This window comes from Monodon monoceros, unplaced genomic scaffold (assembly GCF_005190385.1).
Source record: "Monodon monoceros isolate NGI ecotype Baffin Bay Population unplaced genomic scaffold, NGI_Narwhal_1 Super_Scaffold_6, whole genome shotgun sequence".
Lineage (NCBI taxonomy): Eukaryota > Metazoa > Chordata > Mammalia > Artiodactyla > Monodontidae > Monodon > Monodon monoceros.
Window position 1 is genome coordinate 28,870,873 of NW_021703783.1, and position 17,006 is coordinate 28,887,878.

At 37.0% G+C, this 17,006-nt stretch overlaps 1 protein-coding gene across 1 annotated transcript in view; it reads right to left on the bottom strand.

The window, feature by feature from the left end:
* Nucleotides 1–17,006, bottom strand: part of SLC2A13 (solute carrier family 2 member 13) — a 432,223-nt gene that overhangs the window by 98,874 nt on the left and 316,343 nt on the right. Inside the window, exon 6 of the mRNA XM_029204950.1 lies at nt 16,668–16,788. Coding sequence (XP_029060783.1) covers nt 16,668–16,788 — 121 coding nt within the window. The remainder of the gene's footprint in view (nt 1–16,667; nt 16,789–17,006) is intronic.

Genomic DNA, 17,006 nt, shown 5'->3' on the forward strand with positions numbered 1-17,006 from the left:
GATTGTCTAACCTTTTATGAATTCTTGGATTTGTTCTCCCATTTTATCTCAGAAAAGTATACCAATAAACTCTCTAAAGGGGAGGGAGGTAGAAGAAGAGAGTTCTATCTGCCAAGCCCGTCACCTTCAATAGGGCTAAGTGCTTTCCTATTATACTACATGAACCTTTGGTCAACATACTTAAAAACAAAACCCTCAATTGCAACTTTGCAAATATAAGATGACATGTATATGCATGTGTTTATATACGTACATATGTGTATTTATGTAAGTAAATCTGCATGTGTGTGTGTGTCTTCTGTTTCTGGCTTCTTTCATTTAATATGATGCTTTCAAGGTTCATCCAAATTTTAGTACGTCATTCTTTTCTATAGCTGTGTAATATTTCATTGTGTGGATATATCATATTTTGTTTATCCATTCATCAGTTGATGGAACAATTGGGTTATTTCTACTTTTTGGCTATTATGGATAATGCTGCTAGAAACATTTGTGTACAAGGTTTTATGTGAACGTTTTAAAAAATTCTTTTGAGTATATGCCTAGGAGTGGAATTGCTGGGTCCCATGGTAGGTATCTGTATGTTTAATGCTTTGAAAAACTGACAAGCTGTTTCATGCATGTCAAACATGTTTCACGTTCTGATATTTAATCTTCAACCAATTGTACTGGTACAGGCATAGTTTTGAATGTCATCAATTTTTCCAGAGCAGTAGTCAACTGAAGAATTTTGTCATTTTTAATGGGTACCACCAAAAAAGAAGGTGTTTTCAAGATAACAGTGCTATCAATCAGCAGAAAGAAAATTCTTTACGCCTTTCTGCAGAAAGAATGATAGGGAATCTTGGCCAATAAAAGCAGCAAATAAATTGTGGGAAAATACAAGTAATGTTCACCAATGGCTAGCTGCCTTCCATTTCAAGGTTTATGGAGGATTATAATTCCCTACCCTCTTGAAGTTAGGAGCAGCCAAGTGACTAGCTGTGGTCATATATTGTAAGTACTAGTGGTAGGTCACTATTTATCTCTGTGATGAATCCTAAAGCCTTGAGGTAAGAGGTGGCATCATAAAATGTTGGAACTTCCATTAGCCTAGGTTCCTGAGACATGAGCAGAGCCTTTGTTGCTTTAAACCACTAATATTTTGGTGTTTTTCTTTTTTGTGTGTGTGTTATAAGGTAATGCCTTTCCTAGCCTGACTGCTATAACAGCTGAAATTATTTATGTATCATCCTGGTTATCAGCTACAGTAATATGATTATTGACACATGATTTTATTGAAGAGTTACAAACTGACCACTATTTTGTTGACAGATACTTTATATGTAAGTCACATAGTTTTACCAAAATAATAATAAATAAAGTAAGAACACAGTTTTGTTTGGGGCTCATCATTACCATTTGAAGACTTTTATATAAGCCTTATTTTATGTATTTGTGATTGTATTTGTATAAACACTGTCCCTAAAAAGCTGCAACACACTCCTGCGATATGCGTTTAACTAATCACACCACCAGATATGAGTTGCTGATTTCTGCATCATGCTCCTAACACTAGCTCTTCTACTTATTGAGAACTTTCCAATATTTCAAGGTCTAGGTCTCTTGTTAACTTTTACTGTTTGGAGTATAAAAACTGAAATGTGAATATATAGTATAGTATCTGCATTCTTTGTGAATACATGGTTATGTTGACTTTCATATATTTTCTTTAGGTCAACACAAAAAAATAGGTTGTTTTAAAATGACAATATATATTTTTTTATCCATCTGTGCAAACACTTCTTAAAACTGCCTCTCTTTGGGGGACCCATTTTTGTTTGTTCATTTGCTTTGATAATTCACAATTCTATTTTAAGTATTACCCAAGTATCTCCTTATGCAGCAAGAAAGAAACTTGGTGATCAAGCCTGTTTTATATTTTTCATCAAACCCTACAACACCTGGCACTATGTTTAACATACTGGCAAGTGCTTCACACAGAGAAAACAAAATCAAGAGGTAAAATACATTTTGGTTTATTTGGCTTTGCTTATCAGCTCTTCCATGGTTGCTTGGAGGACTTTTTGATTTTCACAGGAAATGATTTGTTTGAAAGTGAAGGAAAAAGTGAGTTTTACTTGGAGAGTGAGAGAAACAATCAGCCCTGAAGCCCCAGAATGATGCTTGATTTGGAAGCTGTGCTGCTTGACGGAGATGAAATGAGGTGGCCTGGACATCATCTCTCTGGACGTGATTATGTCCTTTGATGCCTGCAACTCTAGTGTGATCATGTGCTCTTTCAAACTAGAACCTGCCTCACTGACAGCATTTTACAAAATAAAAAGAATTCAAAGTGGATGAAACCAATAGGAACCAGTAAAGTGATGTCAGGGGTTGGGTCAAAATACTAATACCAGCACACAATGATTCTTCTTCTCTAAGGAAAATATTCAGATTCACACGTATCATACATCTCTCCTCATAATGTTTTCTCCTTCACTAAAGAAGGAAGATAAGAAGAGAACAGCTTTCATGGTCTTTTTTTTTATTTCTCATCTGAGTGTATAGGTACAGGCTAATTTGCCCAAAGGGTATTTCTTTGTGAGTGCATCTCATCTCTTTGCTTCTTTTCTTAAATTACTTTCTCCATATTTATCTATCTGTGTAACAGAGGCCTAAAAAACAACACTTACCGCAAACCAACTAAACAAAATAAAAACTACAATTAAACTTGTATCAGATACTCAAATTCAAAACTATGTGGTTAAGGCCACTCTGCTCTAAGGAAACCAAAGGTAGTGAATCATTTAAAACACTTTAGAACGATTTCACTTTATGTTAAGCACTTGCTTTTTTTTTTTTTTTTTGCGGTAAGCGAGCCTCTCACTGTTGTGGCCTCTCCCGCTGCGGAGCACAGGCTCCGGACGCGCAGGCTCAGCGGCCATGGCTCACAGGCCCAGCCGCTCCACTGCACGTGGGATCCTCCCGGACCAGGGCACGAACCTGCATCCCCTGCATCGGCAGGCGGACTCCCAACCACTGTGCCACCAGGGAAGCCCTAAGCACTTGCTTTTACAGCAAAGATGTTCTATGATGATACTGCTAACAGCAGGAAAAGAATTTTCTGAGCAGAATAAATACATGTAAATGAAAATAAATGAACAGAATAAAAATCTTCTTTAAGCCCCAAATAGACTACCACTCACAAAAATGGTTTCTTAAGAGAAAGAATCTCAATTACACTGAGTGAGTGAAAATACACCAACATAGGTATTTTTAGACCTACTGGCTTTTGATTATCAGGAATTACTGTCCACTTCCCAAAGAGTGTGTAACACCTGTCAGTAGAAGCACCCTGCTGCTTAACTGGTAAATTTCAGAATGATGAATGTAGTGCTAGCTGGACTCTTACTTAAAGCTAGTTTTACTGTCTGCTAAGCCATATGATCTAAACTTCTTCACTCAACTTATTTAAGCCTCAGTGTCATTGGTGACATGGGGGAAATAATACCATCTACCTCAGTTTTGCTGAAGGATAAAAGAGAGAATCCATGTAAGCCTTAGCACAGCAGTTGGCACATTGTGACTATATAAAAAATGGTAGCTGACATGACTACTCCTTTTGAATAGATGAGCAAACTGCACAACAAAGAGCAGCTATTTCACTGGTTTACAAGGCCAAAAGAAATGCAATAAATGAAGAGACTGTAATGATTCTTTCTCCCTTGCAAAGCTGGAGGTAGATTATCTAATGTGGCCATATTTCTTGCCACCTGCAAAGCTGACGTTAGACTTCTAGTCACTATAAAGAGAAAGAAACCAAAAAAAGTAAGTAGCTAGAGCCCTATTTAATCAGTTAATTCATCCTTCCTGCTGTCAAGCAGAACCACCTATACATGTCCCATAAAGTTAACTCTAGTACTGTTGTGTCAAGGATTGTTAGTGTTCTATCCCTAGATTCCTTCTTTGCTTCCTCCTCTGTAAGAGAATTCTGATTCTTAACTGGGAACACTGTGCCCCCTGCCCCTTCCTCTCCCAACCACTGAATAAAAGAATACATTTCCCAGTTTCCATGAAAACTAGATATGACCAAGGGACTAATTCTGACTTGTAAGAAGTACTGTGGGATTTCAGGAAGGCTTCAACTCAAAGGGAGCTGATTCAGCCAGGAATCATTGCTCCTTCTACATTTTCTCCTTCTGGCCTGCGTCACAGACGTGATTGTGGTGCTCTTGCAGTCATCCTGGACCTTCCTCATCAACTTGTGAAGAATACTTATATGGGTACAGCAAAAAGACAGGTGCCTGGATCCCTGATGACACTAGGTATAGCATAATGAATCCAAAATCCCTGCCTTTGAATTTATCTTACATGAGCAAGAAAGAAACTCCTTTCTTCTTTAAGAGTTATTTTGGGTTCTTCTGTTATCCACAGCCATCACAATTCCTCACTGATAGAAAAATATTTATTCAAATGCTTAAAACATATTTTTGCTAATTTCTCTATATATATACTGAAATATCAGCTTCTACCCAAGTCGCAACATCTCTGAAGATATGAGACTTGAGTATTGGTTCAAAATGTAAATAAAAGCCATTCTAAGATATTGCCAACTCCTGACAAGGGGCTATAGCTCATGTTTTGTTTTCTTAACAGCTGGCACAACACTTGGTAAATGGTCAGTAATGGAGGCCAAATGAAAGAATAAAAAGTGGTAAAAAAATCCCTAATAGTGTCTCTGTGTACCTATAATTGCATATTTGTAATTCTGGATCTTCTCAGTGACGCAGTCAATGTCTAGTGGTGAATGGGGCATTTACCAAGCATGCTGGTTCCTTCAAGTTACTTGGACACCAAGAAAGGTGACCTAAAAGTCTCTAAGAGTTAATGCTTCACCCAGTTAATTGCACTCAACCCAGAATGGCTGAGCCTTCATGGCTGGCCTCTTATCTGTGAGACTCCAGCTTGGTGACGATGAGGGCAGTGAGTGCTCTAGCTTGTCACGGTTATTTTGCTTTGTGATTCTGTTTTTTGAGGTGCTTATGACTGCATCTATCTTACTTCAGCACCTCTCTGAGATGGTAAATTGTTCCTCTGTGACTCTTCCTTATAGGGTAATGGAGCAATTAAGCTTCTTTTTTAGTGCTACAATTTCTGTTGCTCCGATTTCTCTCTGACAGAATAATTACCATGTGTGTCCCTCTTGGGAGTCTCAAAGATTCATTTTTATTTGAGTTTCATTTATGTGTAAATTTCTTAGCTTTTTCTACTGTATGTTCAATTTGTTGCCTTTATCTTTTAATACTTTAATCCTCAAAGATCTTGTAGACCCTAACTTTCAGAATTATATGGCCATTCCCCTCTTTTCTTTCCTGGTTATATTTCAAAGCTCTGTTTACTTTTTTTTTTTTTTAATTCTCTCAGAGGGGTATTTTTCTTCTGTTTTGTTATTAATATATCAATATATAATTAATATAATAGTAATATATATAAATTTATTTTAGACCTGCAGTTTAAAATCTATAGATTCTTGTGTCTTTCCACATCTTCCTTGATAACTCAATTCAAGTTGAGTTTATCAGGACAAAATAGACAAGTGCTGAAAGCTCAGTGCAAGAATCCAATCAAACAGAAATGAAGCATTATCAGTGTTATCACCAGGCCTGAGAAGTGGTTTAGAGTACGGCAATGGACTTGTTTGAAAACCTTGAATTAGCTGAGGTAGGCATAAGACCGATGGAAAAATTTCTTATTGAATTTCAAGTCAGTTTATGTAATTATTACAGTTACAGAGGAAAAATACATGTCAACATCATACACACATCAGTCTCAATACTTGGCTAAATCAGTAAACAAATACATTATATAAGACATGATGTTAGCTGCTAGGTATATAAAGAAGAAAGCAGAGAGGAAAAAAAACAAGAAAAAATGAAAAAAAAGCCCAGGAAACATAATTCCTCCTTTCAAGTTACAAATTTACATTTGGGAAGACAAGCCACAAAAGCCGGGCAGTTAAGTAACATTAACATTAACTTGTAAATAATAAGTCATTCTAGTCACCAAGACCTGACAAGAGCCCATCCCTTCACTTCAGGTCTCAATTTAGACCCAAAGGTTTGCTCTTTTGCCATCTCCACTTTGCTGCCAGAGTGGCCTCTGTAAAACACGTATCTGATAATAATATTCTTAATAGCTTCACATAATTTTTTTTTAAAATGAGAGAGTCCAAAATCCTTATTACCTTTATACATGACTTTTTTCTTTTTCCACAGAAAACGTCTTAAATGAATTTTTTTTCTTTTTAAATCTTTATTGGAGTATAATTGCTTTACAATGGTATGTTAGTTTCTGCTTTATAACAAAGTGAATCAGCTATACATATACATATACATATGTTCCCATATCTCTTCCCTCTTGCATCTCCCTCCCTCCCACCCTCCCTATCCCACGCCTCTACGTGGTCACAAAGCACCGAGCTGATCTCCCTGTGCTATGTGGCTGCTTCCCACTAGCTATTGGTTTTACATTTGGTAGTGTATATATATCCATGCCACTCTCTCGCTTTCTCCCAGCTTACCCTTCCCCCTCCCCGTGTCCTCAAGTCCATTCTCTAGTAGGTCTGCTTCTTTATTCCCGTCCTGCCCTTAGATTCTTCATGACCATTTTTTTTTTTTAGATTCCATATATATGTGTTAGCATACGGTATTTGTTTTTCTCTTTCTGACTTACTTCACTCTGTATGACAGACTCTAGGTCCATCCACCTCACTACAAATAACTCAATTTCATTTTTTTATGGCTGAGTAATATTCCATAGTATATATGTGCCACATCTTCTTTATCCATTCATCTGTCGATGGACACTTAAGTTGCTTCCATGTCCTGGCTATTGTAAATAGAGCTGCAGTGAACATTGTGGTACATGACTCTTTTTGAATTATGGTTTTCTTAAGGTATATGCCCAGTAGTGGGATTGCTGGGTCATATGGTAGTTCTACTTTTAGTTTTTTAAGGAACCTCCATACTGTTCTCCATAGTGGCTGTATCAGTTTACATTCCCACCAACAGTGCAAGAGCGTTCCCTTTTCTCCACATCCTCTCCAGCATTTATTGTTTGTAGATTTTTTTACACATGACTTCTTACAATTTAAATTCCCAACAGTCTCTTCAGGTTTTATTTCTTGCCATTTCTACTTCTGTTTAGAGAGCACCACATGTTTCTTGAATGGAATTATAGGCAGCATCTCATTTCTGAAAATTTGTCTGAAATTCAGCATCTGAAAGTATGAGAGGTATCTGCTACAGAAGAACTACCATACAGCCTTCCCTGGGAAGTGTCTCCTTTCCAGGCCTCTGCCTCTCTGCCACAGGGCTGGGAAAGACGGCTGGAAAGCCCCTGCTCTTTGAACTTCTGAAGTAGCCTGTGACAGACACCTGGAGCAGGTGTTGTCAAGGCTGCTGGGGGTTGGGGAGTGGGAGTCTCTATCCTCACTATCCTCCCCAGCCTCAGCAGCAGAGACACCATGGGGGCGAGGCCTTGGCTGTTCTCCTCTACAAACTCAGGTGACCTTGGTAAAGCTTGCCACATGCCTAACTGTCTAATAGAGGCAGGGGATGGGAGGGTGATTGGGCCAGGCCCTGGGAACTGATGCTCTCTGGTGATGCTGACCCTGACTGGCAAGTGAGCCCCTCTGCTTGCAAAAGAAAGGGAAAGGGACAGGAGACAGTTGTAGATCCTCTGAGTTGGGCTGATGCAGGTCTGCTAAGCTCAGCATAAGCACTTTTAAGAACCTTCAGGACCCCCTTCCATGGCTTAGCCTTTTCTCTTACTGGCAGTGCTCCCATACCAGAAATTAAAATTACTGTTCCACAGAACATCTCCAAAAAATTAGGCATAATATGGCACATAGTTCAATGAAATGGAAAATATGAATTTTGTGAAATCGAGTATCTGAAAGTAGAGAATACCCTGCACTTATAGTTTCTAGAAAATATTAAGCTTTCTCCTGTTTCTGTACACACGCTATTTCCTCTGCCTGGGATGCTGTCTTCCTCTGCTTATTCCATCTAACTCCAACCAGTTCCTCACTGCCCAGCTTTGGGAAGCCTTCTACAATAAGGAGTTATTACTTTAAAACACAGTTAGATGAATGGCTCTTTAAAATACTGAGCTCCTCTACTGCAGTGATATATTTTTCAACAATCTAGGGATTAAGTAAAATAAGGTGGCCTATAGACATTAGTAGAATAGATATTAAAAAAGTACAACACTCTAACCCCTCTTGTAATTCTTCTGCAGTTGAACTGAAAATGTCACTCTCAGTTTGCATAAGAATGTAAGACCACTTTGGTACACACATTTGCAAGATGAAAAGCAGTAATATTAAATTTAGCCTGTTTAGATTTCTGAAGTTTATTTTTATAATTTATAGCAAGCCATCACACACATACATTATACACTTATATAATATGAAAGATGAAAATAAAGTTAACAAAGAGTTATAACTGTGTAAATATTAGTACGTGTTAACTGCCAAGAATTTATACGTTCATTTACTTGTGGTTTTTCTATAATACAACGCACAATTGTATAGCATATATGAGTAAGGATAATATACTTTCTTGCTGAATTTGATTACACGGGCCAAGATTTGAGGGATTTATTGTTTTGAGGGATAAATTACTATCTTAAATTTCAAACGTTTATTATTTTATACTAAAATTCTGTGAAGATATCTGACATAGTCACCAATCAATTTCACAATGATAAAAATTAAAAATCAGGAAGAACTAAATATTTAGGTCCCACAAAGTTAAACATTCATATAAATACTAATCAATTTAAATAAAATAAGGATTTCCTTTGCTTTCAAAATGAATGAACTAGAAAATGCTAATAAGTTCTCTCAATGAAATAATTTTTATTCCTGATTTGATAAGACTAATCAGCATGCATTTATCATATAAAAATCAAAATCAAACAAAAGAAAAGGGAATAAGAAGCTTAAAAAATTAAATTCTGACCCTCATCTGGGCTACTGGCAATGACTTTATGATTCACTGATAATTATAAAAATGAGCAGTACATTTTTAACCTCTGTGAAGGGTGGAAACTTTATTATCTACCGGCAAGTTGGTTGTAATGTACAACATCATTTCAAAAAATTTTGTTCTATGATGAAATTACCATAGAACTCACATAATGATCAATGTTAATTGCCAAGGAGTAACAGGTTTCCAAAAAAACTGGTAACTACGCAATTTAGATGCATATGGAGAAAAATGCCAGTTACTCTAGATGTATCAAGTGAAAAGCAGGGGAATAAAGGACTGATTTGTATTATCAGTTACTTAATAATATGGCATGCTCAAGATACGCTGAGCTTTGAGTATCAATCACTAAAAATTAAGTACCCCTACACAGTTTAAAATAAATTTTCAAAGTTTACCTTCCAAAAATGATAGAATCATCTATTTCACCGTCAAGAACACTGTCACAGGACTGGATAACGTATTCCTTTTTAAAATATAGGACAAAATAGGGATGATATTCTAGAATGGATTGACTTGAAATGTGCACAAAATTCCAGGTTGATTTTATTTACTCATTGTAATGATCAGAGCTCTAGAATGAGAATAAAAGTCCTTGAGTTTCAGAGATATACGCTTTCCCCTTTACCTCTTTGTGTTACTTCAGACCTAAATGGATAAGTTCAAAAGAGCTTTTCTCAAAAGTCTTTTGAGTTCAAGAGGGAGTAAAAATGATATTTGAAATAAAAGTATAAGTGACAGCAAATACTGTTCTTATTATGGGACTGCTGTACTTAACTGGAAAGCAAGGGAAAGGCTCTCCTGATTTATATCTTTGAAACTGTGTTCTAAGAAGTGAGCTACAGTGAGATTTCAGAGCCCCAGACTCCTGTTACATAAGTACTATCCTAACCACATGTAAAGCATCTGTTCTTGTATGTCATTCATCCAATCACCCAGCCCTGTTAGCCCCCTCCAAAATATCTCTTGAGTCTCCACTGCCACTGTCAAGGCTGCATTATTTTCCTTTTTTCTCTTGTGCGGTACGCGGGCCTCTCACTGTTGTGGCCTCTCCCGTTGCGGAGCACAGGCTCCGGATGCGCAGGCCCAGCGGCCATGGCTCACAGGCCCAGCCGCTCCGCGGCACGTGGGATCCTCCCGGACCGGGGCACGAACCCCTGTCCCCTGCATCGGCAGGCGGACTCTCAACCACTGCGCCACCAGGGAAGCCCGAGGCTGCATTATTTTCTTACCTAGGCTACTGATTTCTTTTATCTGATCTCCCTTCACTGCCCTTTGTCCTGCTCTAATCAATTCTCCTAAGCAGCCAGAGTGATCTTTTAGAAACACAAATCTGATTAAAGCATTCTTATCTTATCATTCTTTAAAGGCTTCTCAGTATTCTGATGCTGTCTAAAATTCTCATGGTTTATGAGGGTCCCAGTGTGGTCTGTCACTGGCCTGCCATCCAGTCTATCTTTGTGCTGTTCTCTTGCTCATTCTTAGGGCTTGTACATATGATGTCCCCTCTTCCTGGAATGCTCTTCCCCCACTCTTTGCAAACCTAAAATAAAAAGCCTTCTTTTTTGTCTTTAAGCCTTCCCGAAAAGCACTTCTTGACTGTGGAAAATAAGGTTTGAGTAGGGGATCTTGCCACTGTGGGGGCTTGGCAGGTCCTCGGCCAAAAGCCCAGGCATCGAGATAAAAAGGTCATGAGGAACTCAATGAATATGTCCCATAAGTGGTCAACTTCCACCATCCTCCTATCCAGATGTCAAATTCGGTACTGGGTGTTTAAGTGCTAGCAAAAGACATGTACAATTATTTGGAGATAAAGGTACATGATAAGGTTATGTGGGCTTTTTGTTTCAAGTCTCATTTTCCCTTTCAACTAATTTAATTACGTTTATCTTTACCTTAAGTCTGTGGATATTATTCAACAGATATAGCATATTTTCTTCCATAGTTTTATTAATATTAACCTCAGGCCTATTAGCCTGTACCATCAGGCCAAAAAAAATTAAAATATGTTATTTTTAAAGGAAATCAATAAGTTTTAGAAAACAAAATTCAACAAAAGTAAAAGTCTCATTCACAGTATAACACTATATTCATTGTCAAGTTGCTAAGAATTATTAGAAACAAACACATTATCAGTCAGCAGGATGCCAAATACTGAAAAAAAAAGGGGGGGTAATAGGGTTTCTGCACATTTCTAAGGTCAGATAAGAGTTTTATGATTGAATCTAACAGTCTCATAGTGCTAATGCCAATGACATGTGCTCAATCACACAAGGTTGGCAAAAGGAGAAGAAAAGTGTATGAATGCAAAATTATTTTTTATTGTAAATGAACTTTGAAGAGACTAATTATAATTAGTTAGGCATATACAGTTTCTCAAAACTAGTGTCACCACCATAGGGAGGTCTATAGATGAAGGAACGGTTTGTCAACTTGGATATTTGGAAACTTCATTTAGAGAGGGAAATATGAAAATATTACTCTATAGAAAAAGAGCCACATTGATTATTTTTGTACTCTTGGTTTAATAATGTTCAAGAACAAAAAAAAAAGGAAAGAAAGAAGCTGGCAGTTACGCAGTTAAAAAATACTGACGCGGGCTTCCCTGGTGGTGCAGTGGTTAAGAATCCACCTGCCAATGCAGGGGCCACGGGTTTGAGCGCTGGTCCGGGAAGAACCCACATGCCGTGGAGCAACTAAGCCCGTGCGCCACGACTACTGAGCCTGTGCTCTAGAGTCCGCAAGCCACAACTACTGAAGCCCATGTGCCTAGAGCCCGTGTTCTGCAACGAGAAGCCACCGCAATGAGAAGTCCGCGCATTGCAACGAAGAGTAGCCCGCGCTCGCTGCAAGTAGAGAATGCCCGTGCACAGCAACGAAGACCCAACGTAGCCAAAAATAAATAAATTAAATAAATAAATAAATAAATAAATAAATAAGTAGTACTGAAGCGTATGGCAGTGGTTCTTAATGAAAGATGTACTGGAATCACCTACTCTCCACTGTCCTGGTGAGGCAGATCTGTGGGAGTGAAGGACGGGTAGCTTTAAGTACCTCCTCGGATGGTTCAGGTAAGACTCAAATGAAAAATATTAATAGCAAAAAGAGCAGTGAATTAGAGGCACAGTCCCTTTCTCCTTCAATTACCCCAACTCATTTCCATGATCTACTCTACCTGGTTGCTCATAGTTAATCAATTACTTATTTTTAATTCTTGTTGATTTTTCTCTCTTAGATATATCTAGAATATGTCTACCTATTTCTCTTGAGTATCACCTTCATAGTTCAGGCAATTATCAATCTCTCTCATAGACAATTCTAATAATCAGTCTGCCTATACCAACACGTGCTCACTGTGCCCCAGAGAGAAAGTTTAGAATAGAAAATCTGGTCAAGTCATGACTTAAAACTGCTTAAAATTAAAACACTACTTAATACTGCTTAAAACTCCTCTTCTTCAAAAGATGGGAAAGATTTCTACCCATCATCACAATCTCATCTCCTATTATAGGTTTTATGGATGATAACAATGTCTATAATATTTATTGAGTGCTTACTATGTGCTGAGCACTGTTTTAGGTGCTTTCCATATATTAATTCATCCTTACTATAATCCTATGAATAGGTGCTCCAAAATATTTTTTAAATGCATGTATGCATGAATGAATGAATTAGTGGCAATGTGATGAAAGCCCTAGGACAAGAGTACCTTGCAATTCTACAGCTGTATACTTTAAGATATATGTTTACTTTGAAGGGTTTGAATATAATGAGATCATACTTACAAATAATAAAAAGTCAAAGATTCGAGGGAAGTGTTACATAGGAAACATTTGAATCCTCAAAGCTTGGATAGCTCTCATAAGAAAATATGTTTATTAGTAATTTGAGAGCATGGAGCTTAAGGCCATATTAGGAGTATGCATGTGCATTCTTATACGGATATATGATTCAGATGATACCCTCACTAGAGTTATTTTTCCTAGCCTTAGTTGGCACCCTGTGACTGTACACAGTTTTAGCTGCAGGAAAGTGGATCTGAAAGGTGTTCTTTAATACATTTGGTTCACAAAATCTAACCAGGACTTGGAACAAAATATCATCAATTAAAAAATTAAAAATTCTACCAAGGGTAAGTTCTTATTAGAAATTATTTAGGGTAGTCAATGTCTTGGGTCCAAAGTCATTAGTGAGCCCCAACCTACAATATTTTTGGTTCTAACCTACCTGGTGATGTCACACAATCAATATTTATTGAATTAAAATAAAGAACAACCATTGTTCCTGAACCATCCACTTTCTTAAATCTTCTACTCTACTCTAGTCAGAATGCATTACATACTAGTCATTGTAGAATATAGATTTCTACAAGTGGAGGTGCTGAATAGAGGGGCCTATATATTTAAGTTTTATTAGGTGAAAGTATATTAATTTCCAAAATGGAGAAAAGTTTACACTCCCACCAATAGTATACAATGTTCTTAAGATACGGGGAGGGGGAAGGGTAAGCTGGGACAAAGTGAGAGAGTGGCATGGATATATATACACTACCAAATGTAAAACCGATAGCTAGTGGGAAGCAGCCACACAGCACAGGGAGATCAGCTTGGTGTTTTGTGACCACCTAGAGGCGTGGGATAGGGAGGCTGGGAGGGAGGGAGACACAAGAGGGAAGAGATATGGGGTATATGTGTATGTATAGCTGATTCACTTTGTTATAAAGCAGAAACTAACACACCATTGAAAAGCAATTATACTCCAATAAAGATGTTAAACAAAAAAAAAAAAGATCGGGCTTCCCTGGTGGCGCAGCGGTTAAGAATCCGCCTGCCAATGCAGGGGACACGGGTTCAAGCCCTGGTCCGGGAAGATCTCACATGCTGCAGAGCAACTAAGCCCGGGCGCTACAACTACTGTGCCTGTGCTCTAGGGCCTGCAAGCCACAGCTACTGAGCCCATGCACCACAACTACTGAAGCCTGCGTGCCTAGAGCCCGTGCTCCACAAGAGAAGCCACTGCAACGAGAAACCCATCGACACAACTAGAGAAAGCCCGCGCACTGCAACGAAGACCCAATGCAGCCAAAAATTAAAATAAATAAAATAAAAAAAAAAAGATAGATACTAAACTATCTCTCCTTTGTTATAAGGCAGAAACTAACACACCATTGTAAAGCAATTATACTCCAATAAAGATGTTAAAAAAAAAAGATAGATACTAAACCATCTCTCCCTTTAAATCTGTTTTCTTTGTTCAATTTTCCTATAGGATCATTCCAAGAGGAAAACATACCACCTATACTTACAGCATGAACATTACTCATCCTAAGGTCAGGCAAACATGACTGTTTCATGTTTATCTCCTTTTTAATCTTTATTTTTCTTCCAGTCTTACTGAGATATAACTGACATAAAGCATTGTATAGTTTAAGGTTTACAGTATAATGATTTGACTTATATACATCAGGAAATGAGTATCACAGTTAAGTTTAGTGAACATCCATCATCTCATATAGATACAAAATTAAAGAAATAAATCTTTTTCTTGTGATGAGAACTCAGGGTTTACTCTCTTAACAACTTTCATATATGTTGTATATTGTATGTTTCATGTTTATTGTAAAGAAATGGGAAATGTGTATAGACAGTTTTAACAACAACAAAATCAGTAAGGGGACTGCAGATATATTTTATAAAATCACTCAGACTATAAATACATGTTATCAAATTCTCACAAAGCCTAATATGTTACTCTGAAAGAAAGCACACAAGACATAAGTGTTTTGCATACTCAGTGACTCCCAGAGGACATCTAAAATTTGGTTCTGTTTTCAAAAATTGCTGCCCATTTTTGTGATAAGAATAAAATTAGGTTGTACCGCTTCTCTCACTCCACTACAACTTTATATTATATTGGTAGGTGATAGTATCTTATTGTCACCTACCTATATTGGTAGGTAGATGATAATAACTTAGATGGATCAGGAGGATTAATAGATTGATGATCATAAATTGCTGTGCAATGAACTATACTATGGCAATAAATATTTTTATTTAAATTTTAAAAGTCGATGTCAGGAAAACTATTTCATTATGTAAATCATTAAAAAGTTAGTTATTCCTTTCCTATATCAGAACTTCATAAAAATTTCTTTTCATATTCTCTGGCTGACTTTCTGCTTTTAGTTGACCTGACAGTGTATCAATCAATCTTATTCTGAATCTAAATTGCTGCATCTAAATCAGACATCAGATCTAGAGGGTATTCTAAGTTGCTCAAACAATAGTAATTTTTTAATAATTTGTTAGAGGTAACTGTGTTAAAAAACATTTAACTTAAAATATCTGTCAAGAAAAACAAAATTAGAGCATGCAGAATTCTAGCAATGGTCTGTCATCTTTCTAGCAGTTGAGGTGATATGTCCAAAGAAAGTAAAGATCACTACATCCAGAAATAGTCTATGGTAAGGGTAACTTCTTTTAAGACACCTTTCAATCTCCTTTAGAACATAAAGACTGTTAACAAAAAAAAACAGTAAAGCGATAAACACATAAACTATTCATTTCCAAAGGCAAGTGGATATCACAATTAGCAACCAGAAAGGCATAATAATATATGTCTTCCTCATTGTTGTAATGAGAAGGCACCATAAATTCTGTTCAATGAGAAGCTCCTAGTGATTCCAAGTGGAATTAAGTATATCAATGTAATGTTTTAATTTCACCTAGGAGTATCTGACTTAATAAATCATTTACCCATTAATTTGAGACTTATGTCTGGTTAGTTGTAGCTGAAGGAATGTCATTTTTTGTTTTTAAAGCTATTCTATCCATATATTTTAAAGGGGTCGCTAGCCTTTCCAGCCACTAAAATGAAGTAAAAAACTTTGAAACTCTCCTGACAAATTTATTAATTGATCTGTTCAATCATTCAATCTTTAATTAATTCACTTGCTCATTCTTCAGTCCATCTGTCAGCCCATGTATGCATCCATCCATTTCTCCATCTATCAATCTATCACATAGGGTGTAAATTGTTAAACTAATGAGCTCCTAAACCTGCAGCTGACCATTAAAACACTCTCTTCTACAAGCTCTTTCCACTTTCTATTGCTCTGCAAGAAACCTAGTAGTGAGAGGAAACATTATTTTCTGCTTAAGTGAATGAGGCGATACCTGTGGAACACAGTGAAGATTAATTGCTAGAATATCCAGATGATAAACAACTGTATCAGACATGTATATCATGGAAAAGTTTAATTACTGATGAAAGTTCTTTATTTCATCTAGAATGTAGATGTCACCGAGTCATATACGATATAAAATAGTTTCACAGTATTCCTGCTTAGATTCTGTATCAATATATATACTTTCAACTTCCAGAGAAACATCACCAAAATTGTGTCTAATAACTCACTTTTCCTTAAGCATGCATTTGCACATGCTGTTCTTTGTATATTCTCTTTCTCTTCCTGGTGGTCCCTCCCTAACACCTTTCCCATTTTCTTCCTTTCCACCATTAAGTCTGGATACCTAGCAAGCTCCTACTCACCTTCCTATTTTAGGAAAGTTATAAGCAAAACAAAAAGTTACCAGAGTTAGGTTAAGGAAGGGGACCATTATAAAATCTCACCTGTATCTTGTGCAAGAAGTGTTCTGATCTAAAGGAGCTATTGGATTAAAAGTGATGGGTGGAGAAACCTGGGCTGATAGCAGAAATCCCAAAGCAAGAATAATGAGTGCTACGGTGGTACCTAAAAAAAAAAAAAAAGGAAAGAAAAAAAAAGTTTTACATCAGAGAAGAACTGACAACATTCTTCCAAAGCGGACTGGGTTTGGCAAGATATATCTCTAAAAAAATACCTTGATCTATCTTCATTGGATTAAAAAAAAATGATCCTTACACATATATATTGTCATAAAAACTCACTAGAATATTCACTGTGAGAAATGACAAGAGTAAAATTCAAAT